Here is a 19,013-nt window from a genome sequence, read left to right as displayed (position 1 = left end):
GCAAATACAGACTAACACGGCTGCTACTCTGAAACCTGAAAATATGGCGTGACAGGGTCGGGCCAGATGGCTATAGGAAAGTAATAGAAGGCAGATATATTAGCCCCAGGCTAAGTAGGTCCCTTTTCCCTGGGTAAGATAACAGGGAAGGTTCCAGAATAATCAGGAACCTTCTGGAGACAATTAAGACAGACAGGCTGATTAGAACAACTGCAGCCAATCAAGAAGCTGCTAGAATCAATTAAGGCAGGCTAATCAGGGCACCTGGGTTTTAAAAAGGAGCTCACTTCAGTTTGTGGTGTGCGTGTGAGGAGCTGGGAGCAAGAGGCACTAGGAGCTGAGAGTGAGAATGCGGACTGTTGGAGGACTGAGATGTACAAGCATTATCAGACACGAGGAGGGAGGTCCTATGGTGAGGATAAAGAAGGTGTTGGGAGGAGGCCATGGGGAAGTAGCCCAGGGAGTTGTAGCTGTCACACAGCTGTTCCAGGAGGCACTCTAGACAGCTGCATTCCACAGGGACCTGGGCTGGAACCCGGAGTAAAGGGCGGGCCCGGGTTCCCCACAAATCCTCCCAATTCCTGGTCAGACACAGGAGGAGTTGACCTGGAGTGTGAATTCAGAAAAACGGCCAAGCTGAGGGCTGCCGTGAAGCTCCAAGGCGAGCAGATCCGCCAATAAGCGCAAGACCCACCAAGGTAGAGGAGGAACTTTTTTACAATGGATTTTAGGGCCTAACTTCAGGCGACCAAGTTTGAAAATTGTAGCTTAAGTGTTTTCCTTCTAAATGATGTGGTATTACCATGGTTTTTTAAAATAAAATATTATATAATACAGCTTGGGAATTCACAGCATGCAACAGAGAGGCAAATTGAACCCGGAACTCCTAGCTGAATATTTCCATCACACCTCTAGTCCAATAAATGGGAGGGAGGTATGGCCATTCCCTCTGCATTCTGAAACTCATACAATGAAAAATGTTGTTGTATGGTTTATCATGCTCCAGGCAAAATAAGAAAATAGAATAGCTAATATTATGGATAAAGTGATTGACAAAACCCAGAGAAACCAAGGGAGATTGAGTAACATAGAGAAACGGAGTGGATATGAAATCACAGCAAAGAAGGGAAATGTTCTCAGATGTCAGTAAGAATTATAGACAGGCATATGGGCAAAAAGAAAAAAACAACTTCGCTGAATAAAATAAGAGACAAAACATCTTGTTAAATCTAATGCAGTAATAAGAATATTAGCTTTGCATTTTATAGCAGGAATTTATTAAGAATGTTAATCTGTGACTAATCAATGACATTTTAAAGCCTGCCACCTGCCACTTAACCACACAAAAACAACCCAATAAAATCCAGTTTCCCATAAATCACAAGCCTTTGTATTGGTGTATTAATAAAAATAATAATGCTCTGTATGCAAAACCCATATACAGGAAACACAAAATAATATTAGATTCTGATGGGAAGTGAAACTGCTTATTGTCAGACAAGTGAAGAGAGTCCAGGACCAAAATTTTCTATTTATTTAAAGCTACAGCAATGTTCTCTTACCTAAAGCTTTCATGCATCTGACCTTCTGATTCCAAAAGGCTGGCTGTGTCCTAATTCGTTGATTGTCTGTTATGAATTCAATTTCTACAGTTTCCGTTATTTCATCTCTCAAAAGAATGAATATTTCACCAGGGTTCTATAAAGTTAGAAATATGCTCCCATTAGCCTTTCATCAAATTAAACGGAAACCATAAAATGTAAATTATATGCTTTAATGTAAGTTGCAAGAAAAGTTATTTTATCAATAGCTTTATATCCTGAAATATTGTTATATAACAGCTGTGATGCTATTTCATTAAGTTCTCCTTTATGTTTCTCTAAGTAAAAAATTGACAGGATTATTGTAATAGTTTGAACTCTGTTTACTAAAACCATATATAATGAAATTCTTTTCACTGTAAGCCTAAGATCATATATTCACTTCCAGTCCACAAAGGGTGACATTCCCCTCATGCAGGGGACCCCTACACTACTTAAAACACACTTAAACACTCAGAATTGGATTCATGGGTAAGGAACTTAAGTGGTACAATGGTCTTCTGCGGACCCTCTGACCAAGGGTGAATTTCAACATAGAGAACATTAGTGAGCTACAGTACGTGATGGGCCAAATTCAAAGGTGACCTAGGTGGTGTAAGCTGCATCTCAGAGGTGGTATAAAACTGCATCTCAGTTTTAGGGGTAAGCTGGTGCATTTTAAATACTAAAGTCAGAATTATAGTAAGGCAAGGAACTAACAAGAAGGTGTAAAATAAAATAAGCTGACTACTTTATCTTATGCCTTCCTGCGCCCGCCCCTTATTTGTTCTCCATGCACTGCTCAACCGTCTCTGTATACAAGTGACACCAGTTTATACTCACTCATGGTGACTCCCCTGTCATACTGGTCTGTAATGTTGCACTGTTCAACATCTTTAAACCTGGCCCACTGATTTGTGGCAAATTTATGTATTTTCACTGGGAAAATATACACACATGCTAGTGTTCTTTGAAGAACAGATCAAGAGTCAGAACAATCATTCACTATGAACAATTCACTGAGCTATATTTGCCACCCTTCAGATCAGCTAAAACTGAACTAAATTTCACCCTTAATCTCTTTATTAGTCAATAAACAAGAAAAAATAAGACAATTAGTCTTCAAAACAAAATGTATACCCTTATATCACTACATAATCTCCCTTCTGAATGTGATGGCGTGATCCGTGCATGAAAGGACCCTTCAGAACAGCAATCTGGGGGCAGGGGGATAATCTAGGCCCTTGTTTTTCTTATCTTTTTAACCAGAAAGATTTCCCAAAAGTCAAAAGGGAATATATTTGTTTCACTGTTTAGAGAAGCAGTTTAATACTTTCTAGTATACCCCCTGTTCCCAAAATAATAATTTCCTAATTTATATTATCGAAAGGTCCTATAGAACTTAACAGACAATGACAACTCTTCCAGAAAAATTGGAACTAAACTAGAAAATTCTATAAAAGGGATATTCATTATTAAATACAATTTGTTAGCTTAAAATTCTATTGCAAGTTTCTACTGTTTAGAATAATACTCTCCATCTTCATAATGGGGCTTTCCAGTGAGGAAAAACAGTATTTCTCAGAAGTACACATTTTAAATCATACTAACTGTAATTCTTTATTCAATTCTATAGGTTTTAGCGTAATATATGTAGAGCCCTATTGGTTTCATCAGTGCTGATTACTGAAAGAGTTTTCCAAAATAGTAAAAGTTTTAAGCTAAATATGTTCTATATGCATGTCTTTCATCTGATTTTCAGCTATAATCAGTAATCTAGGGTTCGCTGAACCACTGCTACTCAGTGGCATGGAATAGTCTATTTGTAACATAGCAGCCAAAACTGTGCAACATTCCTTCCACTTCTCTGCCATGCCATTATTCACCTGATTCTTCAGCCCTCACGTGACTGTGGCCACTTACTTGTCTAAGGGCTACGGGGTTGGGGTTCAGATGTTGCACTCTTTATACAGTTTTCATGCTTTTGTGTTTTCTCACATACAGTGTTGATTTTTAAAAATGAGCATTCATATGTTTGTACACACACACACATATCTACCACCCCAAACCTGATTCTTACTGAGAGGCAATTAATATCTTTTGAAAGTTCCTGACTACAATTTTCCTTTACATTGCAATGAAACATGTTGAAGTGGAATTATATCTGACCCAATCTGCCAAACAATTTTTAATAGACGTAAAGTCATGCAACGATTGTCCCAAATCCATATTAGTTTGCAGATGTTTGTATTGGATGTGACACACAGACAGCATAACTCCCACTGCAGGTAAACTCTCATTTGTGCTCCAGAGTAGTGATCTGCCCCACAGAATTGACGTGCTATGAAGGAGCTTGTAGCAGTGGCAGGGCAGAAGAGTGATATTTATCCCTAACTTTTTAGCATTGAAAGGTCTTACCTCACAGGATATCCTTTCTGGTAGCACCAATGCTGATGGTCTTGTAGTTTCCAACGTTTCAGAAACGACTTCAGTTTCCAAACTCACATCTGTTTTCACTGATACTCCTCCTTCATTCAACTGCAAGTTAACTTCAGAGTTATTTTGGTAATCTGAAAGATATAATATTGAGTGAAATGTATTGTTAGTCATCCTACACAAATAAAACATGATGGGCTGAAAACTGCTAGACGATGATTATTTACAAAATGCTACTGATGTACGTGGCATTTTGTGAAGAAATAAAAGAAAGTAGATGAAATCCTGGCCCCATTGAAGTCAATGGATTTCATCCAGTGTCCTTGTCCAAAAGATCCCACAACCCATATTCATCTCAATAGTCTTTGCTCACATGAGAAGTTTCACTGAGGTCAAACGTATTTGGCTTTGTCTAAAATGGGGATTTGCCACCAGTGTAGTTGCAACAGCAAACCACAGTCTGTGCAGGGTAAACTGAGATAAGCAATGATTTTCATCACTGCAGCTTATTCTTGTTTCAAACAGAGCTAAGCTTTACTGATGCAAATGCCACCCACCTGACTCAACAGGTAGGAAACTTTATAGGAGCTGCTGGGGGCAGACAGCCGCTGGGAAAGGGCTGGGGGAGGGGACACACACCAGAACACAAAAGGTGGGCCCTTTCTCCTCCAGGGTTTCTCTGCCTCCCATTGGCCAGCCAGAGGGAGATGGGAGGTAATTGGCCCCTTTCTTCCCCCCACCCCATTAATTTAAACCTTTGCCTAGGTCTTTTGGAGCTTCTCACTCCATTTTAGCTATCATACCCTCCTCCTCTGTAGTTTTAGGATACAAGCCGTGTATTTCAGGATGTTATAGATCTAACCAATTACCTCTTTTGGGAGGTTAGGAAGAAACTTTTCCCATTGGTGCCAAATGGTGAGGGGCCTTTTGGGTTTTTTCCACCTTCCTTACAGCCCCATGGAGACAGTTGTGTTAAATAGCAGTAGGACTTAGAAATAAATATTAATAACTTGTGTGACTGTTTAGTTTGTCATAACTTTTGGCTGGTGTCCAGTGTGGATAAAAAGGCCAAAATGGCCAGTTCCCTGAAGTAAGACACCTGGGATTTCTTTGGTAGACTTGTGCTTCTGGGAGAAGGGGAGACCTGAAGTCTTTGCAGACTGAGGTCCCTCTTTTGGTACTGTCTGTCCCCATTAGAGTGGGGAGAGTGAGAAGATACACCAGAGTGAGCTGAATCCTAGGGATAGGCTGAGGTTAGTCTACTCTGAGTTATGTGTTTTATGGTTGGAGCCCTGTAACCCTCACATTGGACCCATTTAAATATCTGGTACACGTGAGTCAGGAGAAACGGGGCAGATGACACTGGAGTTGTGTTCAGCCATTAAATCCACCTCTGTGCTTGTTCTCATTCACCTGTGTGTCCTGACCAACTGCAGCGTTGTCTGGCTACACTAGGGGTTTGCCTCAGGGCAGCTACACTAGTGAGCTGCTACCAATGGATCTAACCAGGGCAAATCCCTGGCATAGACAAAGGTCTTTGCCATAAATATGTAGTGGATGCAATGAGCAGCATGAGTTCCTTCGTCTGTCATTCACATCTATCAAGATGGACTCACAGCATCCTAAACATATACACTATCTGTGCACGATGATATTCTAATTTTAAAATAAGATACCATCCCATTTAGTTTGTGTGCAATTTACAGTGACGGGTTTCTTCTTTATTCCACAATACTAGTATGGCCGGAAGAGCTGTAGCATGAGCCCTTCATCCCATCTCAGAATTTTAATGTGAAAACATAAAAGAATTGGCAATTGCCTCTCCAGAACTGTGTTTTAGAAAAAGCCATTCTTCACACCTGCTACTTCTCAGCTTTATCATTATTACTCCATTCTACTGACTAGCTCTGACATAGTACAAAATGTTAGACAGTCTCGCCACCTCATCTCCCAGGACAGCAGCACATTCATAATGATACAGGATTATTCCAGGAATATTCTGCAGCACATTTAATGTAGTCTAATGATATTTCAGACTTCTCATCAGCCAGTCAGGATTCTGTGAGCAGTCAGAGGACCAGAGCATTTTGTATTACTGTAAATTATGGAACACTCAGTCAATTATAGTCAAGAACACAGACAACATTGAGGTGCAAACTCGTGAATTTGTTTTCTTTTCAGAAAAGCCCTAAAGGTGACTGATCAGGTGTCCTCCTCACACTTGCCCAGAAAGAGTTAAGGCAGGCCAGAAAGTCCAGTTAGCCCGTGACCGTGATTGCTGGGGAGGGACCACGCTGAGATTGCTCAATCAGGGCAAACTGCAAAGAATGGGGCAGACAATCCCCAACACTGGTGGTCTGTTCTAATAATTAGATTCACCAAGCTAGCAACAAAACAGCTTCTATAATTCCTTACTGGTTACCAAGAAGCCCCAAAATAGTCTCCCTTAACTAATCCAGCCTTGGGCTCCTACCCAGACAGCCAAATCAAATAGGATGAGGATTACTGAAATCTTATTCGCCATAAAGTTCTACCAATTCCAAAGGATCGGACACATTACCCACCAGGTCAATGAATATTTCAGATTTTACTCAAGCACACACGTACAGCCAATTCTTATTAACTAATCTAAGATTTATTAAAAAGAAAAGAAAGAGTACTGTCGATAAAGATCATTATACATACAGATAAGAATAAAGTTCTTGAGTCAGTTACACATCGTAAAGCCCTACTACTGCTATATAAATGCCAGTGTTGAGAGAAGCCAAAATAATTGCTTTCGAAGTAGGAGACATTGAGCCTGTGACAACATTGCAATTATTTTGTAATTATTATACAGTTTTAGCTCAAATATTGGTCCTCACCATAGGCAAAATCTGCCCCCTCTCTCCTCACACAAATTGTGTAGCCAGACTTGCATACAGAGACTTCCATGGGAAAGGGGAAGTCCTCCCACCGTGCCACAACACTGCTGCTACTGCAACCCTGTGGATGCAGGAGCTTTTGCTACTGCTGTGCCCCTGCTTGATAAGGAGTGATGACCAGTGGATATACACAATTTCATATCCACAAACCCAGCTCCAGCTCCTCCCCTGACCTACCCTTTTCCCATCCTCCACAGCCTGTATGGGGTGCAAGACCTCGTCAAGGACTTTCCAAATCAAACTCCTCAAACTTCTGCACAATGAATTTCATTGCAGGCAGGCATGTGTTTGGTTACAAAAACAGGTGCAGGATTTTCCCTGTATCCTAAATGACCCAGAGAATTCTGACTGACACAGTGAACAGATAGTCATAAGACAGCTTGCGCACGTTACCATTGTGTAAAACAATACTGTACATTTATTATCAAGTCAGATTGTAACTGACGGATTTTATTATTAATATAAACTTTTGTCATACAAGAATTAATCAATATGGAGCTTAAAGGCGTGAAGGAATGTGGCAAGCTGTCTATTCTTTGGGTGACCAGCTGTCCCGATTTTATAGGGACAGTCCTGATTTTTGGGTCTTTTTCTTATATCGGCTCCTATTAACTCCCACTCCCTGTCCCGATTTTTCACACGTGCTGTTTGGTCACTCTAGCTACTCTAGAGCCCCTAACATTGCTGACTGCTATTGGAAATATCCCTAACCTAATGAATATCAGAGAGAGATACTGGGAAAGTCTATAGAAAGAAGGTTCAATTACAAAGAGACAGAGCTGGCTATTATCAGTATATGAAGAAAATTGCAGACCAAAGTTTGTCCATCTACACAGTGAATAGAAGGGGTGAGAAAGTAAAATCCCTTGGAAGTAGATCCCTTACTGTTCATCTCAGTAAAGTAGAACCTCAGAATCACCAACACCACAGGAATGGAGGTTGTTCATAACTCTGAATTTTTCGTAACTCTGAAAAAACATTATGGCTGTTCTTTAAAAAGTTTACAACTGAATATTGATTTAATATAGCTTTGAAACTTTACTATACAAAAGAAAAATGCTGCTTTCCCTTTATGTTTTTAGTAGTATACATTTAATACAGTACTGTACTGTATTTGCTTTTTTTTTTTTTTTTTGGTCTCTGCTGCTGCCTGATTGTGTACTTCCAGTTCCAAATGAAGTGTGGTCAACCGGTCAGTTTGTAACTCTGGTGTTCATAACTCTGAGGTTCTACTGTATTTTATTCTTGTCATGGTGAGCTGATTACATAATAATTCTAACACGTACTCTACAGTCACCTTCAGATTTAGATCAAGACATTCCGATACCCATTTCCCACTCAAACAATGCAAAATTTCAGGTGATGTTAACTCACCTATTTTTATTTTAAACTGAAAAAGCATTTTCACTGACCAAAACAAGCACATTTAAAAATACATTGACTGCATAATATAAAGAAGCTAACTGTGCAAACATATGAAAGATCATGCCAGTTTTACTGGGATAATCCTAGTTAGCCATTTGATTTCTCAGTGTCCCACAAACTTCTTTTCAGGAAGATCTTCTTCCAGGAGATCTTCAATGATCTTAAAACTCAAAAAAGAGTCCTACAAAAAGTGGAAACTCAGTCAAATTACAAAGGATGAATAAAAAAAAATAACACAAGTATGTAGTGACAAAATTAGAAAAGCCAAGGCACAAAATGAGATCAAGCTAGTTAGAGACATAAAAAGTAACATGAAAACGTTCTACAAATACATTAGAAGCAAGAGAAAGACCAAGGACAGAGTAGGCCCGTTACTCAATGAAGGGTGAAAGACAATAACAGAAAATGTGGAAATGGCAGAGGTGCTTAATGACTTTGTTTCGGTTTTCACCAAGAAGGTTGGTGGCGATTGGATGTCTAACATAGTTAATGCCAATGAAAATGAGGTAGGATCAGAGTCTGAAATAGGGAAAGAACACGTCAAAAATTACTTAGACAAGTTAGATGTCTTCAAATCACAGGACCATTAGCAATTATCTTTGAAAAGTCATGGAAGACGGGAGACATTCCAGAAGACTGGAAAAGGGCAAATATACTGCCCATTCGTAAAAAAGGAAATAAGGACAACCCGAAGAATTACAGACCAGTCAGCTTAACTTCTGTACCCGGAAAGACAATGGAGCAAATAATTAAGAAATCAATTTGCAAACACCTAGAAGATAATGAGGTGATAAGTAACAGTCAACACGGATTTGTCAAGAACAAATTGTGTCAATCCCACCTGATAGCTTTCTTAGACAGGGTAACAAGCCTTGTGGATAGGGGGAAAGTGGTAGATGTGGTATATCTTGACATTAGTAAGGTTTTTGATACTGTCTCGCATGACCTTCCCATAAACAAACTAGAGAAATACAACCTAGATGGAGCTACTATAAGGTGGGTGCATAATTGGTTGAAAATCATTACCAGAGAGTAGTTATCAGTGGTTCACAGTCATGCTGGAAGGGCACAATGAGTGGGGTCCCGCAGGGATCAGCCCTGGGTCTGGTTCTGTTCAGTATCTTCATCAATGATTTAGATAATGGGATAGAGAGTACACTTACAAAAAGTTTGCGGATGATACCAAGCTGGGAGTTGTTGCGAGTGCTTTGGAGGATAGGATTAAAATTCAAAATGATCTGGAAAAAGTGGAGAAATGGTCTCATGTAAATAGGATGAAATTCAATAAGGACAAATGTAAAGTACTCCAATTAGGAAAGAACAATCAGTTGCACACATACAAAATGGGAAATGACTGCCTAGGAAGGGGTACTGCGGAAAGGGATCTGGGGGTCATAGTGGATCACAAGCAAAATATGAGTCAACAGTGTAACGCTGTTGCAAAAAAAGCAAACATCATTCTGGGATGTATTAGCAGGAGTATTGTAAGCAAGACACAAGAAGTAAGTCTTCCGCTCTACTCGCACTGATTAGGCCTCAACTGGAGTATTGTGTCCAGTTCTGGGCACCACATTTCAGGAAAGATGTGAACAAATTGGAGAAAGTCCGGAGAAGAGCAACAAAAATGATTAAAGGTCTATAAAACATGACCTATGAGGGAAGATTGAAAAAATTGGGTTTGTTTAGTCTGGAGAAGAGAAGACCGAGAGAGGAGATAACAGTTTTCAAGTACATAAAAGGTTTTTACAAGGAAGAGGGAGAAGAATTGTTCTTCTTAACCTCTGAGGATAGGACAAGAAGCAATGGGCTTAAATTGCAGCAAGAGTGATTTAGGTTGGACATTAGGAAAAACTTCCTGTCAGAGTGGTTAAGCACTGGAATAAATTGTCTAGGGAGGCTGTGGAATCTTCATCATTGGGGATTTTTAAGAGCAGGTTGGACAAACACCTGTCAGGGATGGTCTAGATAATACTTAGTCCTGCCTTGAGTGCAGGGGACTGGACTAGATGACCTCTTGAGGTCCGTTCCAGTTCAATGATTCTATGATACCTGAAGTGTCCCTGATTTTTCATGTTATCAAAATGTTTGATTTTTGTATATTACATAATGTCTGTTTAAGACATATTGCTATATGCGAAGTAGAATTTGCTCTGAGTTTACCAGGAACAAACAAGACAGTGAATGACCATTCAGTGTGATGAACAGTGTTTGGAGTATGTCAAATGAACACAGATGCTATCATAGAATATCAGGGTTGGAAGGGACCTCAGGAGATCATCATTTGAACCCCTGTTCAAAGCAGGACCAATCCCCAATTTTTGCCCCAGATCCCTAAATGGCCCCCTCAAGGATTAAGCTCACAACCCTGGGTTTAGCAAGCCAATGCTCAAACCACTGAGCTATCCCTCCCCCTAGGAGGAGCTAGCAAACAAACAGGGGACTTTAGTAGGGGAGTTCAGCTAGGGACTGTGAAAGCCAGACACACCTAATAAATATTCTCTAAACTTTGGCCAGTAACACCCACACACACACACACACACACTCCCTGTGCAAAAAACACCACACACACTACACACACTACCCTGCAAGAGTAAAAATAATACAGGCAGAAGTCAGGCAGCAGACTGGGGGTTACCCATCTTATTGCACTGAATGCAACATGCATGATTATCTGTATTGTGGTCAGGTGCTATATGTGTGCATTCGGTGCAAGTCGCACATGGCCCTCAGAGACCATGTACGGGGGGCTCAAGACCAGAGTGACTGAACTGGAGGAGTTCACGGACACAGTAAAGTAGTCCCACCCCAAGGCTGACAGCCTCTGTGCTGATGAGGAGGATGAGAGTCTTAGGAAGGAGATCATCAAGTTGGAGAAGACAGAAAAGATCCCATAGTTGGGACCCTGCTTCCAGATGATCTCAAGGTACCCTCTCTCACTGAGGATACCTCTCCCCTGGAGAGGTTGCTCGTATTAGGTAGATAGGTAATAGTAATGGGTGATTGAATTAATAGAAATATAGATAGTTGGGTTTGTGATGACGGAGAGAACCGTATGGTGAATTGCCTGCTGTGTGCGACGGCTGAGGGCCTCTCGAGACATCTGTTCAGTGCTGAGGAGGAGCCAGTGGTCGTGGTTCAGTGACATAGGGAGAGATCCTGGAGGCCAAATTTAGGCTGCTAGATAGCAGATTGAAGTCCAGGACCTCCATGGTAGCAGTCTCTGAAATGCCTCCCATTCCACAAGCAGGGCCAGTTAGGCAGGCAGAACTGTAGGGTCTCAATGCATGGATGAGATGATGGTGTTCAGAGCAAAGATTAAGGTTTATTAGGAACTGGAGAATGTTTTTTTAAAGCAATCCTGGCAATTACAGGCTAGTAAGCCTTCTCCTGTACCAAGCAAAGTAGTTGCAACTATAGTAAAGAATAGAATTATCGGACACATAGATGAACACAGTGTATTTGGGAAGAGTCAACATGGCTTTTGTAAAGGGAAATCATGCCTCACCAATCTATTAGAATAATGTGGGGGGGAGGTCAACAAACATGTGAACAAGGGTGATCCAGCGTAACTGGATTTTCAGAAAGCCTTTGACAAGGTCCCTCACCGAAGGCTCTTAAGCAAACTAAGTAGTCATGGGATAAGAGGGAAGGTCCTCTCATGGATCAGTAACTAGTTAAAAGATAGAAACAAAGGGTCAGAATAAATAGTTAGTTTTCACCGTGGAGAGAGGTAAATAGTGGGGTCCCCCAAGGATTTCTACTGGGATCAGTGTTATTCAACATTCGTAAGTGATCTAGGAAAAAGGGGTAAACAGTCAGGTGACAAAGTTTGCAAATGACTCAGAACAAAGCAGTCAGCTTTGGACTTGGGTAACAGTTAAAGGGATTTCACAAAACTGACCAGTCACCCATCAAAATGCTAGATGAAATTGAAGGTTGATAAATGCAAAGTACTACACATTGGAAAACATAATCCCAACTAAACATACATAATGATGGGGTCTAAATTAGCTGTTACTACTCAAGAAAGAAATCTTGGAGTCATTGTGGATAGTTCTCTGAAAACATCCGCTCAATGTGCAGCAGCAGTCAAAAAAGCGAACAATGTTAGGAACCACTAGGAAAGGGATAGATAAGACAGAAAATATCATAATGCCACAATATAAATCAACACCTGGAATACTGCATGCAATTCAGTAGTTGACCCATCTCAAAAAAGAAATATTAGAATCGGAAAAATGTACAGAGAACCAAAATGATTAAGGGTATAGAACAGCTTCCATGTGAGGAGAGATTAGAAAGACTGGGACTGTACATTTTAGAAAAGAGACAACTAAGGGGACTGGAAGACAGGGAATGGATCACTTAATGATTAGCCTGCTCTGTTCATTCATTCTGAAGCATCTGGCACCAGCCACTGTGAGAAGGCAGGATACTGAGCTAGATGGACCATTGGTCCGACACAATATGGCCATTCTTATGTTCTTATGACACTTTGTCAAAATGAATGGTAGTGTCACATGTCTAGTGTCTCATGATAAACCCATTAAAACAAGTTTTTAGAAGATATTCTCCACTCTGAGCAATATGCATATGTCACTTTAGGTTAGAAACTGGCAGCACTGACAAGAGAACAAGTACTTTTTTATTTTATATGAGTATTTCACAACTCTAAAAAAATGTTGCCATAAAAATGTCCTTTCTATTGTGAAAATATTAACACCTTAAAAAAACACTGATTAGAAAATAAATGTCATTTAGATGTTGTATCTAGCTATAAAGGTTCCAAAGAGAGAGGTAATGAGCTCACATAAATGACTCTTTGAGTCAGTCTTTTATTAAATCTCAAGAAACCTAGCAGCAAAGAAAGAATGGATATAGAAATTTATGTAATACCTTCAGTTAATGTATCATTATGAACTAGATCTCATTATATACTTTTTCATATTACTTCCAAAAAGTGATCATTTATCAATCCAAAGGTGTTAGCAAGTTCAGCCAACCATTCTGTACACACACGAATAGCTAAAGAAAAAGTGTGACGGTACAAGAGCTCAACACCTTCGAAAATAATTCACTAAGAGTTTTTAAAGTAATGAAGACCCATATAAAGACAAACGTGGTAAGGTATAGGGTATGAAATAAAGCTGTATTTTAAAGAATCCTTATTGAGATTACAGGGACAAACCATCCCGAAGTGTAGAAAGAATAGTCAATATGGCAGGTGACCAGCTTGGCTTAACAGTGAAATTCTTGTTGATCTTAAACACAAAAAAGTGGAAGACTGGAAGAATGACCAGGGAGGGGTATAAAAATATTGCTTGGGCATGCAGGAGTGAAATCAGGAAGGCCAACTCACACCTGGAGTTGCAGCTAGCAAGAGATGTTAAGAGTAACAAGAAGGGTTTCTTCAGGTATGTTAGCAACAAGAAGAAAGTTAAGGGAAGTGTGGGCCCCTTACTGAATGAGGGAGGCAACCTAGTGACAGAGGATGTGGAAAAAGCTAATGTACTCAATGCTTTTTTTGCCTCTGTCTTCATGAACAAGGTCAGCTCCCAGACTACTGCACTGGGAAGCACAGCATGGGGAGGAGGTGACCAGCCCTCTGTGAAGAAAGAAGTGGTTCGGGACTATTTAGAAAAGCTGGATGAACACAAGTTCATGGGGCCGGATGTGCTGCATCCGAGACTGCTAAAGGAGTTGGCGGATGTGATTGCAGAGTCATTGGCCATTATCTTTGAAAACTCATGGCGACTGGGGGAGGACCCGGACAACTGGAAAAAGGCTAATGTAGTGCCCATCTTTAAAAAAGGGAAGGAGGAGGATCCTGGGAACTACAGGCCTGTCAGCCTCACCTCAGTCCCTGGAAAAATCATGGAGCAGATCCTCAAGGAATCATTTCTGAAGCACTTAGAGGAGAGGAAAGTGATCAGGAACAGTGAGCATGGATTCACCAAGGGCAAGTCATGCCTGACTAATTAATTGCCTTCTGTGACGAAATAACTGGCTCTGTGGATGAGGGGAAAGCAGTGGACGTGTTGTTCCTTGACTTTAGCAAAGCTTTTGACACGGTCTCCCACAATATTCTTGCCAGCAAGTTAAAGAAGTATGGGCTGGATGAATGGACTATAAGGTGGATAGAAAGTTGGCTAGATTGTCGGGCTCAACGGGTAGTGATCAATGGCTCTATGTCTAGTTGGCAGCCGGTATCAAGTAGAGTGCCCGAAGGGTTGGTCCTCGGGCTGGTTTTGTTCAATATCTTCATAAATGATCTGGAGGATGGTGTGGATTGCACCCTCAGCAAGTTTGCAGATGACACTAAACTGGGAGGAGAGGTAGATATGCTGGAGGGTAGGGATAGGATACAGAGGGACCTAGACAAATTAGAGGATTGGGCCAAAAGAAATCTGATGGGGTTCAACAAGGACAAGTGCAGAGTCCTGCACTTAGGACGGAAGAATCCAATGCACCGCTACAGACTAGGGACCGAATAGCTAGGCAGCAGTTCTGCAGAAAAGGACCTAGGGGTTACAGTGGACGAGAAGCTGGATATGAGTCAACAGTGTGCCCTTGTTGCCAAGAAGGCCAATGGCATTTTGGGATGTATAAGTAGGGGCACTGCCAGCAGATCAAGGGACGTGATGGTTCTCCTCTATTTGACATTGGTGAGGCCTCATCTGGAGTACTGTGTCCAGTTTTGGGCCCCACACTACAAGAAGGATGTGGAAAAACTGGAAAGAGTCCAGCGGAGGGCAACAAAAATGATTAGGGGACTGGAACACATGACTTATGAGGAGAGGCTGAGGGAACTGGGATTGTTTAGTCTGCGGAAGAGAAGAATGAGGGGGGATATTATAGCTGCTTTCAACTACCTGAAAGGGGGTTCCAAAGAGGATGGATCTAGACTGTTCTCAGTGGTAGCAGATGACAGAACGAGATGTAATGGTCTCAAGTTGCAGTGGGGGAGGTTTAGATTGGATATTAGGAAAAAATTTTTCACTAGGAGGGTGGTGAAACACTGGAATGCATTACCTCGGGAGGTGGTGGAATCACCTTCCTTAGACGTTTTTAAGGTCAGGCTTGACAAAGCCCTGGCTGGGATGATTTAGTTGGGGATTGGTCCTGCTTTGAGCAGGGGGTTGGACTAGATGACCTCCTGAGGTCCCTTCCAACCCTGATAGTCTATGATTCTGTGAAATGATCCATAAAACCTAGGATGTAGAAATGTAACTAAACATGGTGAAATAAAGAAAAATGATATATTCCTTAACATTACAGTGTTTTTGCAGAATTCCTTGCCCTGTTATACAAGAACAGCATTTGTTATAAGCTGCAAGTCTGTATGGGATTGGTACTGCCAGTATGTTTTCTATCTGAGAAAACAGTGAATATCTTTCAGACTCCAAGATTTTTTGTTACAAATTTTGCTTTAGAAGAAGCTGAGGAGTTGAGAGTTGGATGTATTCCTAACACATGACCAAATGTTTTCTTATTCAGCATCAGGTATAGTCACTTCCAATTAATCATCCTCCTTGGGACTTACTTTACTTTGAGTTACAAAATGTTTGAGAGGTTTAAATATTAGTAATTTTTCAAATGCAATACAATTTTGTCCCATTCCAATTCTTAACATAATATTTGCTTAATAAAGTAAATCGCTACTTATACAATATAGTGCAGGAACGTAGAGACTGGGTATGGACATACTTTAAATAGGTTCTTTGGACCTCTGGGTTCTTTGTTACTGATAGGATGACTCAAATGAAGCAATTTATTCTTTTTCCATTTTAGAGAACAGATTTCCTTTAGAGAACAGATTCTGCTCTGTCATCTGACTACAAATGTAAAGCCTTTGCTCAAAGGATCTACGAGATGTTGGGGGAAGACAACCTTACCCAGAATTAGACACCTTGATGTAGCATAGTTGCACAACTGCTTCACTGTCATTATAGCCCATGGTTTGTGGAAGCAGCTGCAGCCCCTTTGCAGGAGGTTTAGGTGTTTGCAATTAAATAGTTCCACTTTCCCAAACCACTCTTACGTACATCCTCCAAACCCCTCCTTTGCACAGCTCTTGAGAAAGAACATGGAGGGAGGGGGTGTGTGTGACGTGAATCATGATACAACGAATCAGTTGTGGTTCTGCTGGATTTATGGTCTTGCATTTAGACCTAGATTAGCAATCTACTTTGTTCTGAGGCAAATTTTAGAATTATTCCAGATTAATGTTCTGGGACACTCCATAAACATTATCTAGAAACATCTGGAATTTATTTCAGAATACTCCAAGCAGTGTTACGTATATCCTTCTTCTACAGTGAAAACAGCATTTGATTTCGATATAACAGGCTTTGAAACAATGAATTAAGGGGTGTCCTGTCCTTCACTGCATTAATTCAAGAGAAGGCCTTATTCTTGCAAAGACAAGAGCTACTTCACCATCAGACAAAATGAAAAGGAGAGATAATATAAAAAAATCTGGTAGGGTTAGGCCTGTCAGATGCCAGTTTCTAGTTATCATCTTTAAAGAGCTCTGTGGAAACTTGCCAACCCGTATGAAGTTCACCATAACTTTATTTACATAGTTTTTACTCTGTTTATCAATACTTAGAGTAGTTGGTGACATTGTGTAGTGTCTCTAGTACTTTGCCTAGTGATATAGTCTATGTTAGAGCTAAGCTACTGACAAATTAGCATGAAGTTTAACAGCCAAATTTGTATTTTTATTTATTATTTATAGTGCAGTATCACCCAGAAGACCTGAATGAGGACTGGAGTTCATGGTGTTTAGGCTCTGTATAAACTCAAAAGATATGGTGCTTTCTCCAAAGAACCTAATATCCAAGTGTCTGAGCCCCATCTTCTGATATTCACCAACCTTTGTGGCATAATTTTGGCAATTCAAAGACTCTGCTTCAGCTTCCCTCTTTCTTTGATGGACTGATTGCCATCTAGACACTTGTTGGTTCTTTGTAACCACCCTGGCCCACTGGCTGGTAGTCCTTTCTCCAGGGTGGTAAAGAGCCCAATCTGTCAGGAGGCCAATTGCCTGAGACAAAGGGCATACGGGTCTTCTGGAGAATGCTTCACTTGTAAAAGCCTTTATGAACCCCCTTGCTGGTTTTGATAGGCAAACTACCTGCCCACTCTACTGGGTCCAGGCCAGGGACTCAGTATGACGTGGTTGGTACCACTCTCCGTAGTGTTTCCCTTGCTTACTTCTTACCACACCTCTCTTGCAGGCTGTTCCTCAGACTCTCACCCTGGAGTCCTCGCTTCCTAGAACTCCAGCTTCCTGGGTAGCTTCTAACTAGTCTACTGATGAAGGGTCCTGCTCCCACTGGCTCCTCAGCTCTCTGACAGCTGCCCTGCTCTTTTCCTGTGCAGTCCTTTTATCTCTACAGTTGTTGAGGCCACCAATTAGCCCCAGCTGAGCAGTCAGTTTCCCTATTAACCCTTTAGCAGCTGAGACAGTATGGGGTCTGCATACTCCATGGCAGTAAGAATAAAAGGATTTCCCTGTTGATAGTGAATGGAAAGCAGTGGCGATAGGTAGCTGTGTGCCAATTACTGAAAGCCAACAGGTAAGATTCCCCCAATAAATTTCATATTCACATTATATAGCTATTAATTCAAAAAGATGTTATCTGTCTTGCAATCCAAGGATAACAGTGGCTTGTATCATCACCCTACATTTTATACTGTTCCTTCCCTCTAATTGAGCCCCAAAAACATAATTCCCAATATTCCCATTTTCACCATGAGTGCCAACAACACTGTCCCTAATATGTCATGAAACAAACATGTTATTTCTGTATTCTGAACAATCACCCTACCTGCTTTTTGAGATTGGGTGATAAGGGATGGATTCAGTAAACCTTTTGTTCTAAGCATTTGCTACAATATGTGATGTGTAAGGGGTTAACATCAATGTTCTTAGAATGGTGAAATTTTGCTAATAAAAGACAGAATATGTATTGACATATGAGATGCTCCTTTTCTGTGAGTTTTCCACTACAATCATGCTAACTATTGAGATTAGGCTGTGTTTGTCACATAGGTCTTTTGAGGACTGGGTTTTTTCAAGCCTTGATTGTGATTCCCATTTGCTGAAATGGCTGTGCCTCTGCCAGAGAAGTCACAGTTAAGAAGTCAGCTATTCTGCAAGCCTTGCAGGAATTTAAGCTCTTTTAACAAGATTTTGCAATTGTAGATGCATATTGGCATGTAAGTGACATGATATGACAATATGAAATAACATCCACTGCTTTCCTAAAGTCAGATCCTCAAACACAAATTCATTTGATGACCATACTTGGCAGGATTCACTTTTTTATTGCTCTGAGATCTATCAATATCTTCAGTGTAAACCCCTTTAAAAACGATGTCACCCAAACCAAACTGTTCATCATGCCTGACGTTACTTAAATAATTGCCTACCATCAAAAATAACTCTGTTAGCTAGAGAACATCCAAATATTCTTCGCTCTTCTTCACCATAATATATTAGCTTCGAGTGGAGAAGTACTTTTTTCCAGTATTTATTGTTCAGTGAACTCAAATATTTTCTTTTGCAGTGACCTATATGAGTGTATGCATTGGAGGAATAGTGGTTTAAATAATGGATCAATAAAAATGGGTCCCTTCT

The 19,013-nt window shown here is 40.6% G+C and overlaps 1 protein-coding gene across 1 annotated transcript in view; it reads right to left on the bottom strand.

Annotated features, from left to right (window-relative positions):
• The window catches only part of BANK1 (B cell scaffold protein with ankyrin repeats 1), a 277,328-nt gene that overhangs the window by 203,210 nt on the left and 55,105 nt on the right, over window positions 1-19,013 (bottom strand). Inside the window, exons 4-5 of the mRNA XM_074950677.1 lie at window positions 3,999-4,150; window positions 1,563-1,698 (exon numbers count right to left, since the gene is read on the bottom strand). Coding sequence (XP_074806778.1) covers window positions 1,563-1,698; window positions 3,999-4,150 — 288 coding nt within the window. The remainder of the gene's footprint in view (window positions 1-1,562; window positions 1,699-3,998; window positions 4,151-19,013) is intronic.

The sequence above is a fragment of the Natator depressus genome, chromosome 4 (assembly GCF_965152275.1).
Source record: "Natator depressus isolate rNatDep1 chromosome 4, rNatDep2.hap1, whole genome shotgun sequence".
Taxonomy (NCBI): domain Eukaryota; kingdom Metazoa; phylum Chordata; order Testudines; family Cheloniidae; genus Natator; species Natator depressus.
The sequence above is the reverse complement of the archived record's forward strand: the minus strand, read 5'-3'. Positions and strand labels throughout refer to the sequence as shown.